The sequence below is a fragment of the Vigna umbellata genome, chromosome 8 (assembly GCF_029865625.1).
Source record: "Vigna umbellata cultivar VRB3 chromosome 8, Vumbellata_1.0, whole genome shotgun sequence".
Classification (NCBI taxonomy): domain Eukaryota; kingdom Viridiplantae; phylum Streptophyta; class Magnoliopsida; order Fabales; family Fabaceae; genus Vigna; species Vigna umbellata.
In genome coordinates this window covers 13,598,563-13,622,691 of record NC_142172.1, presented here as the reverse complement: position 1 = coordinate 13,622,691, position 24,129 = coordinate 13,598,563, and the positions used below count along the sequence as shown (strand labels likewise).

At 37.0% G+C, this 24,129-nt stretch overlaps 1 protein-coding gene and 1 long non-coding RNA gene across 3 annotated transcripts in view; both read left to right on the top strand.

The window, feature by feature from the left end:
* The first annotated feature begins 961 nt into the window (after positions 1-961).
* LOC148194048 (uncharacterized) lies at positions 962-6,580 on the top strand. Its single transcript, XR_015781788.1, has 5 exons — positions 962-1,266; positions 1,913-1,999; positions 2,470-2,677; positions 4,704-4,771; positions 6,442-6,580. It is a non-coding gene; the product is annotated as an uncharacterized LOC148194048 (long non-coding RNA).
* Positions 6,581-7,001: 421 nt separating this feature from the next.
* Positions 7,002-24,129, top strand: part of LOC148194047 (pyruvate kinase 1, cytosolic-like) — a 28,242-nt gene continuing 11,114 nt past the window's right edge. The window contains exons 1-4 of one of the 2 annotated variants that reach the window (XM_088096215.1): positions 7,002-7,180; positions 8,298-8,394; positions 8,747-8,844; positions 23,294-23,449. In XM_088096215.1, coding sequence (XP_087952341.1) covers positions 7,112-7,180; positions 8,298-8,394; positions 8,747-8,844; positions 23,294-23,449 — 420 coding nt within the window. In that variant the 5' untranslated portion in view covers positions 7,002-7,111. Of the gene's footprint in view, positions 7,181-8,297; positions 8,395-8,746; positions 8,845-9,262; positions 9,328-23,293; positions 23,450-24,129 lie in introns of those variants that run through there. The other variant, XM_088096216.1, reaches the window with a different exon arrangement.

The window sequence follows — 24,129 nt, the reverse complement described above, 5'->3', positions numbered from 1 at the left end:
AAGGTTCATTGTGAAAAATTTGTTTAAAAAATATATAAATTTTCCAAAAAGTTTATTCTGGAAATTTTATTCCAAAAATCTTGTTCCGAAATTCATTTTGTGTTTCATAATATTTCATTCGAAAAATTTTATTCTATAAATTTCATAAATTCCAAAATAAATTATCCCAAAAAACTTTCAAAACATATAATTTGAAAGTCACTCTTACAAAAGATAAAAATTTGATAAAATTTTTAATTTTTAAAATTTGAGGAGTGTGGGAAGAAATTGTAGGAATGAAGGAAGTAAAAACCTACCTTCCTTATTATAATGTAAAAGCCAATATGTAAATGTATAAGTCATATTACATATTTTGATAACAATTATAAAAAATGAGATAATTGAGTAAATATTTTTTTTTATAGAAATCATATGTACTTATAAACTTTTAGACATAGATAAAAATATCTAAAACATAAATAAAATAAATAAGAAATAAAATTAATAACTAAATATTTATCATTTAATCATATATATATATATATATATATATATATATATATATATATATATATATATATATAATTAGGTCAGTTAATTCAATTTACTATTAAATATATCTTCCATATTGGAAGTGACTAGAAAAAACTACAATTGAAAATATTATCAATAAACATTAAGAAAAGAGTAAATTTTTTCATTATCTAAAATAAACATTTTTAAAATAATTACAAGATTTTTCTCTATAATAGAGTCAACTAATTAGTAAATATGACTTTGGAGTGGTTTTCATATTTTCAATGAATGATACACTGTGATATTATTTTCTTTTTGTTTTTATCACAAACTATCACTAAAAAAAATAATGAATTTTAGGAGGGGATTTTTTTTCCGACGATTTTGGAAACCCTAAATAAATTTCGACGGTTTATGCTTAGAACTGCAAGTAAGTTTTTTTTTTCAAAAAAAGTTATGACGGTTACTAACTAAAGTCGTGCCTAAAATATATTTTTATTTTAGAATAATTTTTGGCGTCTTTAATATTAGAAAAGTTTTTCCGCACCTTCATTTCTAATTCCCTAAACCCTAATTCCCTTCCTCCTAAGCACTTTCATTTCTTCCGTTGCCTTCATCACAATCTTTCCATACTTTGTGTGCATGTTCGTGTTCGTCTGCTTTGTGTCTTCTCCTGATTGGGCTGAGAGCATCGTGGTTGAGGCGGTGAGGCAGCAAGGTCGAGGCGGCGAGGACTGTGCTGAGGCGATTTTTATCACTTCCGTTTCCCTGGTATGTTCATCGTATCTCTTCAATTTTCATCTTATCTCTTCAATCAAATTATTCTCTCTGCATTCTTTTCCTCTTGCCTAAGACTCCATTCCTAATACTTCCTAGTTCCTCTCCTTCTTCTTTTACTCTAACCTAATCTTCATCTATCTCTCTATCTATATCTTCATTTTTCACTGTAACCTAATCTTCATTTTTCTTGTCTTTGATATGTGTTTTGATTACAAAATTAAGGTCCTGTAATTTGTTGAGTATTAATAGTGGAGTTTAATGGTTTAATCATCAATGAAAATTTGTAGGGTGATTGTCTTGTATCCCAAACTAGTTGTACGACCCATAAGAATATTTATAATAAGTTTATATTGTTATTCTTGAACAAATATTTTTAATTTTATTGGGAGTATTAACATATCGTAAATTAGATGTAGGATAGGATAATAAAGAAGATTTTGGTTCAGAGAGTCAAGTTCCATTAACCACCACAATCCACCACGCTGACTAGTTTCTTTGTTACTGGCATGTGGTGTTTGAGGTTTTGATTGTGTACTTGGTGTTTTTACTATTTTCTTTAATTATTAAATATATCTTCTTTTGTACTACAGATCTGATTGTTTTGAATTTTAATGTGACCAATTGATACTTTTAGCAGGCACAAAATCACTATAGGTTTGAGGATATTGTATCAGTTAGTTTCTGAGATAAATCAGGTCAAAATCAATGCTTTATATTTCAACAGGTCAGTATCTGTGTTATTCTTCCGCCCTTAAAGCATTTGTTTCACACTTCTTAGGACGACACTTTTATTTTGTTGTGTTTTATTTTTTATTTGTAGTTGCTGATTTGTTTTTGTATGCTTTGCCTGAAGTCAATTATGGTTTTGTCTTTAAGTTATAAGTTTTATGGTATTAGTTTTTTGTATCTTCACACTTGAGAGTAAATTTTGAGATTTGAATATCTATCATATACGAGTATTACGAACTATTTGTAAAGGTAAAGAAATAAAAATAGTTATATTTATTGGATGCCCTTAATTGGTCTGTATCTACATTAGACATTCCATAAGTTAACAAAAAGCTTTACTTATACTAAATTTCAGAGAAGACAAAATAATTGCTACATTTCAACCATCATCGGTAATAATTGCTAAATTTATTTGTATGATTTTTTTAAAATATATAACCGACTAACTATTATGTTATATTGTAGGTATCTGGTAAAGGAAGTGTGCCAAATGATGGATGTAATAAAGAAGAACCTTAGACATCTTTGTATTTAATTTTTAGTATTGAACATTTTTATCTTTAATTTTTTATAACAAAATTGTGCAGAGAATTCAAAATGGCATAACATTGAATTTTGTTTGGACTGTGCCACTATCTGAAAACAAACTTGATCGAGAGGCTACTTTCAGATGGTAAAGTACTTCTTTATATATCCTTATCCTCAAAAATGATATTATACAATTAAAATGGTGTGCTATAAAGTTCTTACTTTCATTCTGGTATGTGGGAACTAAGGTGCATGAAAAATCTGTTGAAAAGAAACAAAAAAGGTAAAAGTCATTGTAAGTAGAAGTATAATGCATCTTGATATCTTTAGATGTTTACTGCACTAATGATAATGCTATATATAGTTAGTAATAAAGTATGAATTTCAGATAATTTATTTGTTCCATTGAAGGTTTATGGATCCATTAACAAAAGGAGATTATCCAAAATTTACAAAGAAGCATTCCAGCTTATTAATTCATTTGATTTTATTAGCATAAACTACTACACTGCTAGATAGGTATCTGATGCATCATAATTAAGAAATTCTCCAATTTCAACCAAAAAAAAAATTGTATGCATTTCCGATTTTGGATAAAACCCCAAAAATTTTTCGAACCCATCTACTTCCGGCGGTTCGTAGAATCCCGGTTAGTTCCGACGGCTCTCCAAAAACCCTTGAAAAAGGGGCAGTTTGCAAAGCCTAGTCGGTGCCGGCGGTTTCCTAGAAACCCCTAGTAATAGGGGCGGTTTTAAGGAACCCCGGTTAGTTCCAACGGTTCCCAAAACCCTTGGAATTTGACAGAAAACCGCCGGTAACTTTGTGACGGTGATTTTCCCAATGGTTCTTGTACCTCCTGAAAACGTATTTTCTGAACGTTAAAAATAACTCCTACTAAAATTGGAGATTTTTGTAGTGTATATTGTATAAAACACTTTCAGTTTTTGAATTAGAATTGAAATAAATATTGTAATTAGATATATAAAAAATATATAATAAAATATATGTATTATCTGGATATTTGAAATTTTAGATTTTATATGTAGTTATTTATTGTATTTGTTTTAGGTTGATTTTTTTTTTGTTAATTATTTATTTATAACAATTGATTCAATAACTTTTTATTATTTTATGTGATTTTTATATTTTGAGTTTTTTTTATTAAATTAAGATTAATGATGTTAATATATATTTAGCAATTTTAAAAAGGAAAGTTTATAGGTTGGTAGCAATTCATAGGGCTTTGGAGATATATAATCTTGGGGTTAAATATGTTTTTAGTCCCTAAACTATTGGCCGTTTCTGGTTTTCGTCCCTCTTCCAAAGTAAGGTACAATTTGGTCCTCATTCTTTATAAAAACGTTCGTTTTAGTCCTCAAAATTTTGTTTTTAGTCCTCGTTTTAGTCCTCAAAACGTTCGTTTTTTCGACTAAAACGAACGTTTTTTAAAGATTGAGGACCAAATTGTACCTTACTTTGGAAGAGGGACGAAAACCAAAAACGGTCAATAGTTTAGGGACTAAAAACATATTTAACCCTATAATCTTGTGAGTGTTTCTAATAATTATTTTTTGATCATATGGATTTATTTGGCAGGTATATAGGTATATAGGTATATATATATATATATATATATATATATATATATATATATATATATAATGAATTTACATTTTGAATTACGTTACAAATATATTTAAATAGGTCAGTCAGCTAAACTAAACATTTCTTCTTGCCAAAAAAATATTAACCTATCTTTTTTATAATAGATCATGTCAAACATATTTGTGTTTGGAATGAAGGGTAAATTAGAAAAATAAAAAAAAATGAATAATTGAACGGAAAAGAAAAAAGTGAAAAATAAAATTGTTTAAAAAATAAAGAAAGATATTTTTTTTTAAAACATTACGTTTTTTTAAAATACGTCTCTACTATAATCACATGTTAACTATAAGAATCAAGAAATTCAGAAAAAGTGGGGAAGACAGATGTGTGCATATGAGTGGACCCATCAGTTTTGACGATATTATATAAAGGAACTTTTCAAAATTTTGTGTCATTCTCTGTATGCACTTCTTCTCTCCAAACTTCTGAGTTTTCTTTTCTTCTCCTTTTCTCTACAAATTTTCTCTAGAAATTCTCACTCTTTTCTTCATCTGATCATCAATTAGGCCGTGCCTGAGCTTTTTTGGTGCCAAGAGATTCTCTTTTCACCGATCAAGTTGCTGTTTTGGAGTTGGTAAGTTCAATTCCTTTGTCTTTTGAGGTTTCTACATTTTTGGTTACATGCAAGCACTATTTTTCTGTCTTTGATTCTCTGGCTGGTTCCTTTTCACCGATAAGAAATTGTAGGTTGCCTTAGAAGTTACTTGCGGGTTAGGCAAGACTGTGGAAGTGTAGAATTGTTTGAATTATTCGAGATAAGGGAAGTTAGTAATTTAATTATGTTTTTATGTGTTGGGAATTTCTGTTTGGACGTTTGCTTGAATGAATAAGTTGATGTTAGATTTAATTGTGTTTGAAACTCTGTATATGGCTGGAACCTGGGGAACGGTTGAAATCTTCTGTATAGTGATTGGTTTGTGTGGATTTTCTATTCTGGGTCAGTAAACTTGGTTAGGGAAGGGAGTATAATACAAGTTTGGAAAAATATAGAAGTTGGTAAGAATGCTGTGTTTTGGTTAAGGATAGGTGAACATAACTCTGCAATATTCTGTAGAATTATGTCGATCGTTGAGAGTTATTAGTTGACCGTGCAATTTTACTCGAGTGTTTGGTTTTAACTACATTTGACTTCTTATGGTTCTTACTGGTTAATGACCGATCGGTCATACTGTTGTACCGTTTGGTCTCTTAGTAGTGATAAGTGATGATTAACATTTGTTATAAATTCTCAGTGTTGACCTAAGCATTAGGTGTTCGATCTAAGCTAAAGGGTGTTCGACTTTAGGTGGGTACTTGTCTTGGTAGTGCTTGTACTTGTATTAGTGTTTGGTCTTTCCCTGGGGGTTGGTCCTTAATAGTGTTCGGCCACTTCCTCCTCCTTACCTAGTATGGACCGTTCGGTCCTGTTATGTAGATAGTGAAAGACGCTCGATCTTACACTAAGTGTTCGGTTTGAGTTTTTAGTATTCGGTCTAAGCTTAGTACTTGGTCTAGTGGTAGCATTCGGTCTCTATTCTAGTGAACAATTTTTAATAGCGCTCGGTCAATTCTTCAGTCTTATCTATTATGGACCGTTCGGTCCTGTCCTTTGGGAAGTTAGAAATCGTTCGGTCTCCAACATAGACAGAGTGTTCAGTTTTATTCATATGTGTTTGGTTAATTTTGTTCGGTTTATAGTTATTCTAATGTGTAGGATAATTAATTGTCCAAATTGCTTTGATGAATTATGTATGCATGATCTTGATGGTGTTAAAATAAAAGTATGATTGATAGAGGTATTACTATTATCCTCAAGGAGAAGTTACATGGTGGTGATTGTTTTTGTGGTTTACTGTATAAATGGTTGGAGTTTTGCTAGGATTTATCCTGACATTCTAGATAATCGATCATCCATGCTTAAGTAGAGTGGGATGAGTCATGTGGTGAGAATAGTAGGAGGTCTGAGTTCAAAGTACTTGTATAACCTGGTGTGATGGCTGATGGAGTTTCTAGTTACTTCATCGCACCAATGCACAAATCCTTAGAACTAGATAATTTATACAATTCGGATGGTCAAAGTCAAGTGTTTGGTCATTGCATGTTTGTGTGGTTGGTGATTTCATAACTTTGAGTGTTTAATGGTTATAAGATTATGTATTTGCTTTATTTGTATGATTAATTAAATTATACTAGCTTACCCTTCTTTTGTTATCCTTTCCATTCGAAAATTCTTCTTTGCAATGATCAACTTATGGGTGTGAGTAGAGGGAGACAGGTGTTTGTTGGAGCAGACGTTGGATGACAAGGATCCTGCAGTTTAGATTAGGACAGTTCAGTACTAGAGCTGAGCATGGTTCTATATTAATTGTTCGATTATAGTTCTAAACTTGTAATGACCATTCGGTTATATACTTAGTTTTGTAATAATATAGAAATATTGTATAGTTTGAACTTTTATAATTATTTTATGATAATTGTAAGATTAACTCTATTTCTAGTAAATGTTTTACTATATTATTATATGATAACTTATTTATATAGTTTTATTTATATTTTTTTGATGTTACGTCTACTTTTAATTTAAAACTATTAAAATTACTTTGGAAACTAATTATTGAAAATATACTGGATAAAATGATCGAGAAAGATGTTTTAAAAATGCAATATTTTTAATGTGGATAAATTTTTGTGGTACAAATTTTACGAACCCAAAATAAATATACTCAAATAGTAACGTTGAGAAAAAAAAAAGTACACGGGTCCCACGCTCGTACGGACACGATCTGTTTGCGCTACTTTCGTGGTTGGTCTCTTCCTTTTCTTTTCTTTCGCATTCATATCATTTTTTGATGCTTTTTGTGTCACTCAGTCTCACGCACACTATCGGAATCTCTGCTCTTCTTCACCGAAGTTGACCCCTTCAGTTTTCACCAAAATGCAGTCCAGTCCATTGATCCTCGAGGAACCCATCAGAATGGCTTCCATCCTCGAGCCATCCAAGCCTGTCAGCATCTCCTCTCTCTCTCTCTCTCTCTCTCTCTCTCTGTTTTCAATTTTGTTAATTTTGTGTTATTTTCAATTTTCGAGCTTTGTAATGGAAAAAAAGAACGCGATAATAACCGTTTTCCTTGTGTGCCTGTTGTTTTGGGGTTGCATTTCTTGATGCTTTGTTTGCTTGGTAGTTTTTAATTTAGCGGTCGGAAACGAGTTTTGTTGGTGTTTCATTTGTGAATCTTTGAAATATTTGAACACACGAAGGAAATTGACATTTTTGTAATTAAAAGGTGAAGACAGAAAATGGAAATGCCGAATGAAAGCCTGGGTAAGCGGCCTTTAGTTTTTAGATTTTTTGGGAAACTGAAAATGGTTTTCTTAGGGACTGCATGTTTCAGATCTCGGTTTTTTTATTTTGAAAACTGTTTTTGTGAAACAAAGTTAAGTAGTCAGCTTCTAATTGATCACTGTATTTAACTGAGAATGAAGATGTTTAAAGCGTTTTCAGAGTTTTCTCTTGTTTGCATCTTCCTTTTAGAATTCGAATTTTAAGTTAGTAGATCGGAGAAGACTTGTTTTCACGGTCGGAGTAGAGTTCAAATTCGGTCTCTGAGATTTTTTTTTTCAATGGTGTCGATTGGGAAATTCGCTTTTTTAACTCCTTTTTATTTGGCAACATTATGTGGTGTTGCTCTGGCTCGAGTTGAGGTGAAGGTGTGTATTGTGCTTTTCACATTTTGCAAAATTGGAAAAAACTTTTAATTTATGTATTGTGTTTGTGCTTCTATCATTAAAGTGTTGGTAAGGTGTACTTTTTTTTTTCACATTTTAATTTTCTTTTGAAATAAAAGTTAGAAAAATGGGTCAAATTAAAAGTAGTGTCAGAACAATAGTGCAGGTTCTACGGAAGTACTAAAAATTTTCTCACAAGGTTGTGATCTTAAGCTTTCATGTTGCACTCTAGGTTTGAGGTTTGGAGCTAGTGGGCTATGTAGTTGTTTTTTCAGATTTGTTTATTATTTTGGTGTTGAAGTGTGAAACTAACGACATTGTTAGCCTATCCTAGATAATTTTGCTCTTAGACAATTTGAATTTTGACTAAGTGGTTGTTGAAATGCACACTGCAGAGTTTCTTTCCAGCTATGACAAAGATTGTTGGCACACTTGGCCCAAAGTCACGATCAGTTGATGTGATTTCCCAATGTCTTGAGGCAGGAATGTCCGGTATTTTCCCAAATGCAACCTTTGATTGTTTGTGATCTTTATTTAACAATTGACTGCAAATATTTGTTGTATGATAGATAAGGGACTACTTGGTTATTTTGTCTTTCTAGTTATTGTAGTAAGAAAACATGAAATTGGATAGCTTTGTTTTATGAAATAAACTATTTTGGAATTAGAAGGCCTTTCTTTTTTTTCCAAATCTTTAACTATCTCACGAGTAAGAATCTAGGAGCATTTTTGTGGCTTCTTTATGGTTTGCAGCTTCCCTTATGTATCTACTGTGATAGTTGACAAGCTTGAGTTTTCAATTGGTCTTGACTTGTCTTATTCTTCTTTTCTTACAATGTACTAGTGGCAAGGTTTGATTTTTCATGGGGTGATCCAGAATACCACCAAGAGACGTTGGAAAATCTAAGGACTGCTATCAAAAGCACTAGAAAACTCTGTGCGGTAAACATGTTATTTTTTTGTTTGTTTATTTAAATGTTAAGTAATCACTCAAGCTCTAATGGGCTATCTTCTTGACTGTGTCTCTCTTCTAAAGTGGTCCCTCTTCTTGGAGATCTACTAACACATTTAAGCATTAAAGAGAACACTACCATCACATACTCATTGTCATTTTGGTTGGGACTTAAACTAGTTGGATGTGAAGAAGGTATTTCTCCATCACGCCATAGAAGGAGTGTACATGGATATTCCTCTAGGATTTAAAACTCATAGTAAAGGAACAAGGTATGCCTCATAAAGAATCAATCTCTAAGAGTATGCTTTGAAAGATTTATGGAAACAATGATTTCCTTAGGATACAAGCAAAGCCAAGGAGACCATTCTTTATTCATAAAGCACTCCCTTACATGGGGTAATCCAGAATACCACCAAGAGACGTTGGAAAATCTAAGGACTGCTATCAAAAGCACTAGAAAACTTTGTGTGGTAGATGTGTTATTTTTTTGTTTGTTTATTTAAATGTTAAGTAATCACTCAAGCTCTAATGGGCTATCTTCTTGACTATCTCTCTTCTAAAGTGGTCCCTCTTCTTGGAGATCTACTAACACATTTAAGCATTAAAGAGAACACTGCTATCTCATACTCATTGTCATTTTGGTTTGGACTTACACTAGTTGGATGTGAAGAAGGTATTTCTCCATCACGCTATAGAAGGAGTGTACATTGATATTCCTCTAGGATTTAAAACTCATTGTAGAGGAACAAGGTATGCCTCCTAAAGAAGCAATCTCTAAGAGTATGCTTTGAAAGATTTATAGAAACAATGATTTCCTTAGGATACAAGCAAAGCCAAGGAGACCATTCTTTATTCATAAAGCACTCCCTTACAGGTTCTCACTATACTATTGGTCTATGTAGATGATATATTTATAGCAGGAGATGATGAAACAAAGAAATTGACTTTAAAGGACAAATTGACAGCTCAATTTGGAATGACAGACCTAAAAAAACTCACGTATCTCCTTGGAATAGAGGTTGCTTATTCTAAAAGAAGGATTTTCATCTCTCAAAGAAAATATGTACTTGATCTTTTCAAAGAAATAAGTAAGCTGGGATGTATAACATTTGGAGTTCCTATTGAACATAATCATAAAATTGGAAGGGAAGAGTTATTCGTAGAAAAGATCCAATGTAGAGATTGGAAACTTATTTATTGCACAAGGCAACAAACATTGCTTATGCAGTTAGCATGATTAGTTAGTCTATGGATGATCAAAGAGAAAGAAACATGTGAGCAATTGACCAAATTTTTCAATACTTGAACATATGTACAAGAAAGAAGTTACTGTTAAAGAAGACACTTTGATCATGGGAATACATATTGATGCAGACTATTCATGTTTTGTTATCAGCACGAAGTCTACCTCTGGGTGTTATGTGTTTCTTGGAGAAAGTATGGTAACCTAGAGAAACAAAAAACATGATAAAAGGTCTCGATCTAGTGTAAAAGTTGAATTTTGAGACTTTGCTCAAGGAATGTGTGAATGACTCTAGATTAAAATCATAATCATCATGACTTAAAAATCAAGGTTGATATTCCTATGCAACTGGATTGTGATAACAAGTTAATCATGAGGATTGCCCATAAACTATTACAATATGATAGGATAGAACACATTGAAATTGATTGACACTTTAGATAATCTTGGAAAAGGTGGCAACAATCCATGTCCCTACAGGACTTCAAATAACATACATTCCCACTAAGATACTTCCTTTGGGCACATTTTAGGATCTTGTAGGCAAGTTGGGGATGATCAATATTCATTTCTAAATTGAGGGGAAATCTTCTGAATAGCGGATTATTAGGATAAAAATTTCCTCAATATCTTCATATTGATTAGGAGAAAATATCTTTAGAATCTTCCTATTCATTTCAACATATTTTTATTTTGAAGAGTTTGATTGTTACAAATAGAAGTGATGATAGTTATGATTGTTATCTGCAAAATAATTCTATATTTGCTTATATAGTTCAAGTTATCCTCCTTAGTAGGTACCTTTTTAGATTGAGTTCCCCTAGCACTTGGATGCATAACAAATTAGTTGGTATGTAATAAATACAGTTGATCAATCTTCTATCAAGTGCCAAATATGCTATGAATCCATCCAGTTTAGTATTGTTACTTGTACTACTGTGATACTGTTAGGTTTCTAATTAGGAAACCTACCCACAATGCATTCTCACACACACAGAACACCAGAAAGAATGAAAGAATGCTGTCATTCACAAGTAACCTCAATGTACAATGAATGTCACGAGAGCATAACCTCTCTCAACAGAGTTCCTAGAACCTGTTATGTACCTTACAATCACAAAAAGTCCTCTACCCTTTTCTAATAGAGGTATTTATAATACCAGCTTTTCCCGCCCACTTACTAACAACCACTTAACCGTTAAGACAGTTAAGTCATCTAGTTCTCTCCCTCTTGTAAACTAACCAGGGTCTATCATTACCCACCGCCCCATGTTCAACCTTGTCCTCAAGGTTGAATTCTGGGTATTGATCACGTATGGTAATGACATCCTCCCATGTTGCTCCATCACGGCCTCCTTCTTGCCACTCAACCAGCACTTGTGGAACTTCCTCGTCTCTCCTTTTTATTTGCCTTCGGTCAAGAACCTTAGTAGGCCAATAAGATGGCCCTTCCCCCTGCAGATCTTCAGGCAGCTCCTTCTCCACGGTCCTTTCTCCCACAACCTTCTTCAATTGGGAAACATGGAAAACCGGGTGTATACGAGCTGATGGTGGTAGCTGGAGTTTATAAGCCACTTTCCCCACCTTTTGTTCAACCTGATACGGCCCATAATATCGTGCCGCCAGCTTAGTGTGCAGTTTAGATGGCATCGATGTTTGTCTATGTGGTCTAATCTTGAGATATACCCAATCTCCTTCTTCAATACCTGCTGCCCTCCTTTTCTTATTGGCTTGTCTGACCATGAGCTCTTGTGCCCGTACTAAATGAAACTTCAATTGTTTCAAAGCTTCGTCTCGTGTCTGTAATTCTTGAGCAACTGCTTCCACAGCCGTTTCCCCTGGGATAAACCTGTGCAATGATGGGGGCTGTCGGCCATAAACCACCTCGAAAGGAGTACATTTCACAGCTCCTTGGAAACTGGTGTTATACCAGTATTCCGCCCAGGGTAAAATCCCACTCCACCCCTTCGGTTGTTCCGAACAAAAGCAACGTAAATATCCCTCTAGAACTCTATTTAATACTTCTGTCTGCCCATTTGTTTCTGGATGGTAAGCCGTGCTCATTTGCAGTTGAGTTCCTTGTCTCTTGAATAATTCTTTCCAGAAAATACTCATGAACAAAGGGTCACGGTCACTTACCACTGAAGCTGGTATTCCATGTAATCGGACCACTTCCCTTATGAACACATTAGCTATGGTGCGTGCTGAATATGGGTGTTTCAGTGGCACGAAATGGCCATATTTGCTTAAGCGATCTACTACTACCATTACTGCATCATACCCATTCGACTTCAGTAGTTTAACTATGAAATCCATGTTGATTTCTTCCCACACAACATTTGTAATGGGTAGTGGCTGCAGCAGACCCTGAGGGGAAGACGTGAGATACTTATGCTGCTGACACACTAAGCATCCCGCCACATAATCTGTCACCGTCTTTTTCATTCCCACCTAGTAAAGTGACTGGGCCACCCTCCTATAGGTTCTGTATATCCCCGAATGTCCCCCAGTCCGGGTTAGGTGGAACTCGGCCAACAGTTTTGGAATCCACGTTGACTGAGTTGATACCACCAACCTTCCTTTGTAATGCAGCCTCTCATTTTCTAGCGTGAAAGGAGGGTGTGAGTCTGGGTCTTTCTTGATGTCTTCCACTATCTTCCTCAGATAAGCATCCTCCTCTACTTCCTTCATCACCTCTTCAAAACTCTGCCAATAGGGTTTGGACAGCACCTTCAGTTCTTTTTCCCCTTCCTCCGATTCCTCCATTCTTCTGGATAGGGCATCTACTGCTTTCTTAGACTTGCCGGCTTTATAAACTATTTCGAAATCATACCCAAGCAGTTTGGCCAGCTAATTCTATTGGTTTTGGGTCGTGATTCTCTGCTCCAACAAATGTCGCAAGCTCTTTTGGTCGGTGTGCACAACAAACCGCTATCCCAACAAGTAAGGTCGCCAATGTTGTATGGCCATCACCAGTGCCATAAGCTCTTTCTCGTAGATCGATTTGTTTAATGATCCAGCAGGTAAAGCTTTGCTAAAATACGCTATAGGCCTCCTGTCCTGTGTCAAGACTGCTCCGACTCCTCCTCCCGAGGCATCACATTCTATGTGGAATGGCTTCTCAAAATCGGGTAATATCAGTACGGGTGTTGTGGTCACTGCCTCCTTCAATCGTCTCATCGCCTCTTCCGCCTTCTCATTCCACTTGTACTCCCCTTTCTTCAATAATTCGGTCAAGGGTTTAGCCACCTTGCCATAGTCTTTGACGAATCGACAGTAATATCCCGTCAACCCAAGGAACCCCCTCAATGCCTTCGCATTCCTCGGCCTTTCCCATCCTACCACTGCTTTAACTTTTCTTGGATCCATCTCTACCCCCTTCTCTGAGATCAAGTGGCTTAAGTATCCAATTTGGACTCTTCCAAATTCGCTCTTCTTCTGATTGGCGACCCAGCAATTCTCCTCCAACCTCGCCAGCACCATCCCTACATGTTTCATATGCTCAACCCATGTTTGATTGTAAACCAGAATATCGTTGAAGAAGACTAAGACAAATCTCCTTATGTAAGGTTGCAGCACTCGTTCGTGGAGCTTTGAAAGGTCGATGGGGCATTGGTCAAGCCAAATGGCATTACCACAAATTCAAAATGCCCCAAATGTGTTCTAAAGGATGTCTTTGGTATATCTTTCTCCCCCATGCATATCTGGTGATATCCAGATTTCAGGTCCACCTTAGAGAAGTACCTCGCTCCTCTCAACTCGTCTAGCAACTCTTCTATAACTGGGATGGGAAACTTGTCGGGGATCGTGGCGCGATTCAAGGCTCTGTAGTCCACACAAAATCTCCAAGAGCCGTCTTTCTTCTTCACCACTATGACAGGACTGGAGTATGGGATGGTACTTGGCCGAATTACCCCGGTTTGTAGCATATCCGCCACCTGTTTTTCTATCTCATTCTTTAGGATATGTGGGTATCTATAGGGTCTTACATTTATCGGGTCTACTCCCTCCTTTAGGGGTATCTGATGTGCCATACGTCTTTCGGGTGGCAACCCATTAAATTCTTGAAACACCCCTGCATGCTGGTTCAACAGTTCATCCATCTCCCTTCTCTGGTCCTCTGTATTCCCTGTTTGTTAATTTCCCCATCCCTCTTCTCCATCTCGCCCAATTTCCAGACTAACATCCATGCCTCTGCCTCCTTTATTTTTAATAGCGCCTTCGGAGTCACCAAGCTTCTGGCTAGTTTAGGATCCCCCTTGATAGTCACCTCCTTACCCTCTTGGTTGAAGGTCATTGTCAGGTTGCTCCAATCTAGAGCCACCTTCCCCAGCATAGCTAGCCATTCTACCCCATAATCACATCCACACCTCCCAAGTCAAACAAGTGTACTCTCGTTGTGACCTCCACGTCCCCTATACGAATTTGCACCCCTTCACAGCAACCTCGGGTCTCCTTCTTCCACCCATCCCCCAGACTAACCATGTACGACTTAGTGTCTGTTGTGGTCAATCCCAGTTCCTCCACCAGTTCTCTATTAATGAAGTTGTGACTAGCTCCGCTATCAACCTGTTGAATATAATGAAAAACTATATTTGAGTTAATCTCCCTTGTGTAAAATACACACATAGGGTTCTCTATTTATAACAGAAGAAATATGGACTAAGCCCAAAATACAAATGAGAAATAATAACAAACTAACTAAACGATAAAAGATATAATATATCTAACACTCCCCCTCAAGCTGGAGCATACAAATTGTATGAACTAAGCTTGGAATAGATGAACTCAGTGTTGAACTAAATGATTTGTCTTCAAGAGTGTGAGGCAAACATAGATGGACTAACGGCAGCTTGTGAAACTTCAACTTCAAAAGTGGATGAATGAGAGCAGTGGTGGACAATGACAAACTGCAAGGACTGATTCCCAATCAATGATGGATGAGTGACGGGATCAACAGTGGTAGCTGAAAGCTAAGAGCTACAAAAATGCAGGGACTACACTAAATCTTCATCAATGATGGATGGGTGACGGGATCAACAGTAGTAGCTGAAATCTACAAAACTGCAGGGACTACACCCATATTTATGTGACTTGCAGTGTCTTGGAAACGTACTACCCCTTAGTGTGAAGGGCGGAAATGTGAAATATCACAGTTGCTGGACCACTAAAACAAAACCAAATATTAAGCTACAATGCTGAAACAAAGGCATCAAAGATCCAAAGATATGTTGGAGGTCCAAAATTCTTTGCTGGACAACTCCCAAGTGGTGATACTTAGCAATGTATCACAAGAAGATCGGGCTAAACTCTAGCCCAAGAAGAACTGACGCAGTTGCGTCTGTCTGAGGCGGTAGCGACTGCCGCGGCGGTTGACTGCTATAAAACTGTAGGGACTAAATTGCGATCACTGACTGATGAGGCTGATGGGACCTGTAGTGGCTGGAAGCGACAAAACTACAGGGACTGCCATCACTAACTGTGTGATGGGGGCCTACAGTGGTTGGAAGCACACGGCGCCTGGACAGCGGCAAACGGCGCCTGGACAGCGGCAAACAGTGGCTGTACAGCGGCAAACAATGGCTGTACTGAGAAGAAGAGAAAATGAACTGCCGACTGAAATTTTAGGAGCTGCCGGCGGCCATGGCGGGGCCGCTGGCAGACAGCAGAGACCACCAGAAGAGGATCAGAGAACTTGCTCTGATACCATGTTGAATATAATGAAAAACTATATTTGAATTAATCTCCCTTGTGTAAAATACACACATAGGGTTCTCTATTTATAACAGAAGAAATATGGACTAAGCCCAAAATACAAATGAGAAATAATAACAAACTAACTAAACAATAAAAGATATAATATATCTAACACAACCAATACTATCACCCTTCTCCCCTTGATCTCTCCTTGCATCTTCATCGTCTTAGCGTGCGTTAGGCCCCTAGCAGAACATGCCGAGAGTTCCATCTGCAACTGGGTCATTTCTGACTCACTAGCGGTTTCGTTCTCCTCTTTGTCCTCCGCCAAGATCAACATTCTCAAACTCCTTTCTGGGCATTGATGTCCAGGTTCGAAAGGCTCCCCACACCTAAAACACTTGCCCTCTTCCCGTGCATTTCACGTATTCCGCGTAAGGTAAGTTGCGGAAGTTTCGGCCTCTGTTTTCGACGCTGTTCGATGCCGCTATACTCACCTGGGTTACTTCTCTGCGCACAGACCCTCCACTCTCTATTGGACCCGTTCGGCCCGAGTTTTGACGGACGGGTTTAACTCGAGACACCGTCCCGATCGGCCTAGTCCAGTTCTACATGCCTCTCCCCATTCCTCCTGTTTTCGTACCCACATGCAAGGCTTCCCCGTCGCGCGCCATACGTATTGCGACCATCAACTCCTGAGGGTCTAGTAATCGCACCTGGCTGCGTATCGGTTCCTGTAAACCACCCATGAAATACCGCAGCAGAATCTCCTCTGGTAGCTTCGATGTTTGTCCTACCAAGATTTCGAATTCTTTGATAAATTCGTCCACCGTCCCGGTCTGCTTGATGGTGGTCAACCTTTCAAAAATGGTTCCCCTGCTACTTTCCACAAATCGCGCTACCAGTGCTTCCTTCAGCCCCGCCCAAGACCGGTTCTTGGCCTTCTCCTTCCAAAATCGGAACCAATACCCGGCACTGCCCTCCATTCTTATGTATGCCAGCTGCAATTTCTCATCATCTTCCTCTACCCCTTGTAGGTCAAAGAAACGATCGGCTCAGTTGATCCAATTGAGTGGATCTGGACCTTCAAATGTGGGCAATTCGACCCTCTTCCTCCAATTCGGAGGGTGCTTGTGTTTCCCGATTCTTCCTCCCCCCTCGTTCTCGTCTTGCTGTACATTTGCATTGACCGAAGACTGACTATCCTCCGCTGGTGCTGTCGTCCTCCCAACATCCTCATGATTTCCTTCAATTCTTGACGAATCGCAACCGTATCTTGGCGTAGCACTCCCGTCAACTGCAAGTTCTACCGTCTCCAACCGTCCCTCCATCATATTGAATCTTCCGTCAACCCTTCCCTCCATGTTAATTCTCTCGCACCTCGTCTCGGATCTGGTAGGTCGAACCAAAATGTTAGGTTTCTAATTAGGAAACCCATCCACAATGCACTCTCTCACACACAGAACACTAGAAAGAATGAAAGAATGCTGTTATTCACAAGTAATCTCAATGTACAATGAATGTCACGAGAGCATAACCTCTCTCAACGAGAGTTCCTAGAACCTGTTATGTATCTTACAATCACCAAAAGTCCTCTACCCTTTTCTAATAGAGGTATTTATAATACCAGCTTTTCCCGCCCACTTACTAACAGCCACTTAACCGTTAAGACAGTTAAGTCATCTAGTTCTCTCCCTCCTCTTATAAACTAACCAGGGTCTATCAGATACTTATGGTGTGTTTGATGCACTCTCTGAGATAATTCATCTACAAGACAACTTTTTATCATGTTTTCTGTTTGATGATTGATGCACAATGCGAAACAGTTTTGTATTTTGTGTTGTGTGATCGTATGGATACTGGACGAAACAATACAAGTTTTGCTAAAGTACCCTTTCCATTGTATAATATTTGTTTTACATGTAAAAAAAAGAAGAAGGTAACTTTTTGAAATTTTAAATTATTTTAATACTTATTATTCAGTCCTTTTTATACTCTAATAATTCACATAGTTATTGTCAATTATCTTTTTATATTTAATATAATGTTTAAGAATTTATGCATTACTAAAAAAGTGTAGACCAATTCGTTTTGATATTCAAAGAAAGCTTAAATTTATGTAAAAAAAAGAACAAGGTAATTTGTTGAAATTTTAAATTATTTTAATACTTATTATTCAGTTCTTTTTATACTCTAATAATTCACATAGTTTTTGTCAATTATCTTTTTATATTTAATATAATGTTTAAGAATTTATGCATTACTAAAAAAGTGTAGACCAATTCCTTTTGATATTTAAAGAAAGCTTAAATTTATGAGTACTTTAATACAATCTCCTCATTAACAATCTGAAGGAGAGTTTGTCAACCTTTATGAGTAGCTATTGTTAGAATAATTATTAAGTCTACCTAGTATAGCAGGGCCTAAAGTAGGCAGTTGTGTGTTGGAGTATCTATAATGATTGTTCCTAGCAGTCTAGGACAATCTCTTCATCTTTCATCTATGTATTGTATCATATTTTTATCTATATAAATGATAGAACTGAGAAGGGTCTTTCAAGCCCTTTAGAACTATTTTTCTCTGTTTTAGATCTCAAGTTGGTATCAGAGATCAACTTCTGACAAGTCATGAGGTCCCTTCCTTGGAAGCCTTGACCACACGTCTTCTTCGTGTTCCTGTGCCTCAGTCTCAGGAAGCTTATGAAACAATGGAACCATCTGTCATGGTTGCCACGCGAGGAAGAGGAGGACGTGGCACTAGAGGAGGAGGACGTGGAGGTCGGGGACGTCCACAATGCTCTTACTGTAAGAGGGTGGGTCACACCCAAGAAAACTGCTACTCCTTGCATGGCTTTCCTTCAAAAACCGTCAATATCTCTAAGGCTGAAACTTCCACTTCCAACTCCAAGTTCACTGAGGAAGAGTATCAAGAGTATCTGCGATTAAAGTCTAATAGTTTGGCGCAATCATCTCAATCCCCAAGTACGTCCACAGCTTGCATGTCTCAATCCATGGAAGGTCTAAATTCATGGGTAATTGACTCGGGTGCTTCGGATCACATTTCTGGTAATACCTCATTGTTCTCAACCCTTTCCCTCCAAGAAAAACCCCATTTCATTACCCTTGCAAATGGCTCTAAAACTTGTTCAAAGGGAGTCGGTCAAGTCTCCCTGTCTCCCTCTCTAACTCTGAAATCTGTTCTTTTTGTCCCTAACTGTCCATTCAATTTAATTTCCCTAAGTCAGTTAACCAAAATGTTACATTGTTCAATAACTTTCGATTCAAAATCTTTTGTTATACAGGAGCGTGGCTCGGGGAGACAGATTGGAGAAGGATATGAAGCTGGAGGTTTATACCATTTTGGATCTCGCCCACGGGTATCTTGTGTTGCAGCTCTTCCCCCTAAAGTGTTACATGATCGGTTTGGCCATCCTCACTTGTCAAAGTTAAAAAAGATGTGTCCTGAACTTAGTGGTCTTCAGACTTTAGAATGTGAGTCCTGTCAACTAGGAAAACATGTTAGATCTGTCTTTCCCAAAAGGTCTCAATCAATGTGTACTTCTAGTTTCTCTATTATTCATTCTGATGTCTGGGGACCTAGTCGCGTCTCTTCTTTTGGTTTTAGGTATTTTGTTACTTTTATTGATGAGTATTCTAGATGTACTTGGGTTTATCTAATGAAAGATCGCTCTGAATTGTTACCCATTTTCACATCCTTTTTGAATGAAATCAAGAACCAATTTGGTCATGTAATTAAAGTCTTAAGAAGTGATAATGCTAAAGAGTATTTCTCATTAACTTTTTCTTCACTTCTTAGCTCCCATGGTATTTTACATCAGTCCACTTGTCCTCATACACCCCAGCAAAATGGTATAGCCGAAAGAAAAAATAGACACTTGGTTGAAACGGCTCGTACCCTTTTGCTTAGTGCTCATATTCCTGTTCATCACTGGGGGGATGCCATCTTAACTGCATGTTTTCTTATTAATAGGATGCCCTCCTCCTCCCTCAATAATAAAGTCCCTTTCTCCATTCTCTTTCCCAATGATCCTCTCTTTCACACCTCTCCTCGCGTCTTTGGTTGTGTTTGTTTTGTGCACGACATGTCTCCGGGGCTCGACAAGCTCTCTGCTCGTGCGATCAAATGTGTCTTTTTGGGCTATTCTCGGCTTCAAAAAGGGTACCGGTGTTACTCCCCTAAAACCAAAAAGTACTACATGTCTGCCCATGTTACCTTCTTTGAACAGACACCTTTCTTCTCGCCCTCTGTTCAAGATGTTCATATCCTCCACCAGGTCCTTCCTCTTCCCGTGGTTGAGTCTAATATCTCCAATCCCTCAGTCAGTCCAAGTCATGCCCAAGGTCCTCCCGAACCTTCCTCTCCCCATACTGATATCCTTCGACACAGTACCCCGGTGAGTAATCCTCTTCCAGCAAATGGTGGATCTCCTCCTTCAGATTCTTCTCCGTCACCATCTCCTGTCATGCCTCCTGGTGAAGATGATTCTGGTTGGCCCATTGCTCTCAGAAAAGGTACTCGTTCCACTCGCAACCCTCATCCCATTTATAATTTTCTTAGTTATCACCGAGTGTCGCCCTCCTTTTATTCCCTTTTATCCTCAATATCTCCTGTGGTTATTCCTAAAAATGTGAAAGAAGCACTTGATCATCCTGGATGGCGACAAGCCATGATTGAAGAAATGCAGGCTCTTGACCACAGTCATACTTGGGAGCTTGTGCCACTTCCCCCGGGCAAAAAGGCTGTTGGTTGTCGATGGGTATATGCCATTAAAGTCGGCCCTAATGGTGACATTGATAGGCTCAAAGCCCGACTGGTTGCAAAAGGGTACACTCAGGTTTATGGTCTTGATTATTGTGACACCTTTTCTCCCGTGGCCAAGATGACTACCATTCGATTGTTCTTTGCCATGGCTGCCATTCGTCATTGGCCACTTCATCAGTTGGATATCAAAAATGCCTTTCTCCATGGTGATCTTGAGGAAGAAGTGTATATGGAGCAACCTCCGGGGTTTGTTGCTCAGGGGGAGTCTGGTATGGTTTGTAAATTGAACCGATCTCTATATGGGCTCAAGCAATCACCACGTGCTTGGTTTGGAAAGTTTAGCTCCATTATTCAAAAATTTGGGCTAAAACGCAGTGAAGCAGATCATTCAATCTTTTATTATCATTCGTCTCCCGCGAAATGTGTTTACTTGATAGTATATGTTGATGATATAGTTATTACAGGAAATGATGCTGCTGGAATATCTCAATTGAAGGAGTACTTGTGTAAACATTTTCAAACCAAGGATCTTGGGAGCCTCAAATACTTCCTAGGCATTGAAGTAGCTCAGTCAAAAGATGGAGTTGTAATCTCCCAAAGGAAGTATGCTCTGGATATTTTGCAAGAAACAGGCATGATTGATTGTAGACCGGTTGATAGCCCTATGGATCCAAATCAGAAATTAACAACAGAAGGAGGTGAATTATTCTCCGACCCGGAGAGATATAGGAGGCTAGTTGGAAAACTAATCTATCTCACTATTACAAGGCCGGATCTATCTTTTGCAGTTGGAGTGGTTAGTCAGTTTATGCAAGCTCCATGTGTTGGCCATTGGAATGCTATCATTCGAATTCTAAGGTATGTGAAAAAGGCTCCAGGGCAAGGGCTGTTATATGAAGAAAAAGGAAGCCTTCAAGTATCAGGATATTGTGATGCTGATTGGGCAGGTTCTCCTATTGATAGACGATCTACTACTGGATATTGTGTTTTCCTTGGAGGAAACATTATCTCATGGAAAAGTAAGAAACAAAATGTAGTGGCTCGATCAACAGCTGAAGCTGAATATAGGGCAATGGCTTCATTAACATGTGAACTTATATGGGTGAAGCAGTTCCTTCAAGAGCTTAACTTCTGTAACATCCAGAGTATGAAGATGTATTGTGATAACCAAGCTGCTCTTCACATTGCATCAAATCCAGTGTTTCACGAGAGAACCAAACATATAGAAATTGATTGTCATTTTGTTCGGGAAAAATTATTGTCAAAAGAAATATGTACTGAGTTTGTTGGATCAAATGACCAACTCGCAGATGTGTTGACTAAGTCGTTAAGGGGACCTCGGATTGAGTTTATTTGTTCCAAGCTTGGTACATACAATCTGTATGCTCCAGCTTGAGGGGGAGTGTTAGAATAATTATTAAGTCTACCTAGTATAGCAGGGCCTAAAGTAGGCAGTTGTGTGTTGGGGTATCTATAATGATTGTTCCTAGCAGTCTAGGACAATCTCTTCATCTTTCATCTATGTATTGTATCATATTTTTATCTATATAAATGATAGAACTGAGAAGGGTCTTTCAAGCCCTTTAGAACTATTTTTCTCTGTTTTAGATCTCAAGTGCTATCAATAAGTTTTTGGTAGAAAGTTGAATTTGAGGAGCAAAAGGAAGAACTAGGAATAACTGGAACAAGTTATGACAACTTGGTTGCTAACCCATGTTGGATGAAAATGGCTCATGGTATTTTCTTAGATATCAACGGGGCACTTAAACTTGGTGGAGCAGTTAAGAGGCTTGGTGAGGGATAGAGCACAAACAGTGTGTTTGGGAAAACATTTGGGTTTATGTAACCCACGTTTTTTCCAGCACAGCAATATACTTGCTTCTCAATTTTCACCTTTGGAAAGTGTGAACTTCTGTTTGGTGCCTCACAAAGGGAAAACTAAACATGCAGAAGGGGATTGTGGGAAAGACAATTACATTTGAAAGAAAACCAGTTTTAAGGAGTGATATGCATTGGAAAAAAACTTTGTCCCTTTAATGAGTAACAATTTTAATTTTTTCTCCTGTCCTTCGCCTTTTCTTTTTGTGCCATTCTTACTCTATTTTTTTATTCAAAAACGTGGCACAAGTATTTTTGTTTTCTATTGTACTTTTTATTTTAACAAATTAAACGGACCCCCTTAGTGATTTTGTTTTTACTTGTAAAACATAATACGTTACACTCTACAGGCAAAACATCAAATTCCCTAAAAAGAATGTTTTAATTACAGTTACACCACTTCCATTTTGTGTTTTTCTCCTCTGACCTATTCCTCAATATTATCATCCTCGTGTAGCCTTGAATAGTAATATAAAATAGATTATTGCTAGTTGGGTGCATGTTATTTGTATAAGCTACCATGCGTTAATACTTTTTTTAACTATTATCAACTTGTATGGCTCAAAATTTTGACTTTTGTCTAATACAGTCTGAAGCCTTGTAAACATTCACTCTGTTCATTTATAGGTATCTAATGTAAAAGTCTGGACAAGGAAACTAAGATTACCGTAACCATTACTCCTTGCACATGACATAGATAAGATGAATTATGGTATATCATAAAAGTAACAGATATTAATTCCTTAACATTTATGCTAATATGCTTTCAAAATGCAAAAAAACTATCTGAAGGTTATTTTATGTTAAAATAAATATGCATTTTTTTCTAACTCCAGGTTATGCTAGATACTGTGGGTCCAGAACTACAAGTTGTCAACAAAACTGAGCACCCAATTTCCCTTCAGGCTGACACATCGGTTGTCTTAACTCCTGATCAGAACAAAGAAGCTGCTTCAAATCTTTTGCCTTTAAATTTTAATGGGCTTTCAAAGGTCGGTAATGTGTATCTTTAAGTTTTAACAAATGTTTCTGAAGGGGCATTATATTTATGTTGAATCTTTTTGAGGTTTGCATACATGTGTATTGTACTAGTAGTCAAGTGCATGTTGTCTTCATCTGAATTTTTATCCAGCTGTTTACTTGTGGTATCTTGGTCTTTCATCCATGTTATTAAAGTAGTTACTTGGTTACTTGGAGAAGTAAGAAGACCTTTGTTCCAATGGATGCTCAATGAGCTTGGAATTTCTTCAAAAATACTATGAAAGTCTTGTACAATAGTGAACTGCTATTATCATTGCTACAAATCTAATTCATTGTTAGAACCTAAATTTTAGAGATTGATCACCACTTTAAAAAAAGAAAAGTTGATGATGCATAGTTCCTTGTAGTCACTTACGGTGTTGCTAGATTTCAATCCATCTTTCTTCTAATCCAGACAAACAGATTTATTCTCTTGATACCTTGGTCTCATTTTCATGCAAATTCTATTTTGTATTTTCTCACTTCATAATAATAAAAAAACTATTGCTGGTATGAGAGGTTCCTCTAAGTAATGGATTTTTCCCTTTGGATAAGTTTATTTGGAAATCCATTTGATCTCTGATGTAAAATTCATTGTATAAGCATAATTAATATGAATTACTTTCTAATTCGAAGGCCTATAACACCTTCA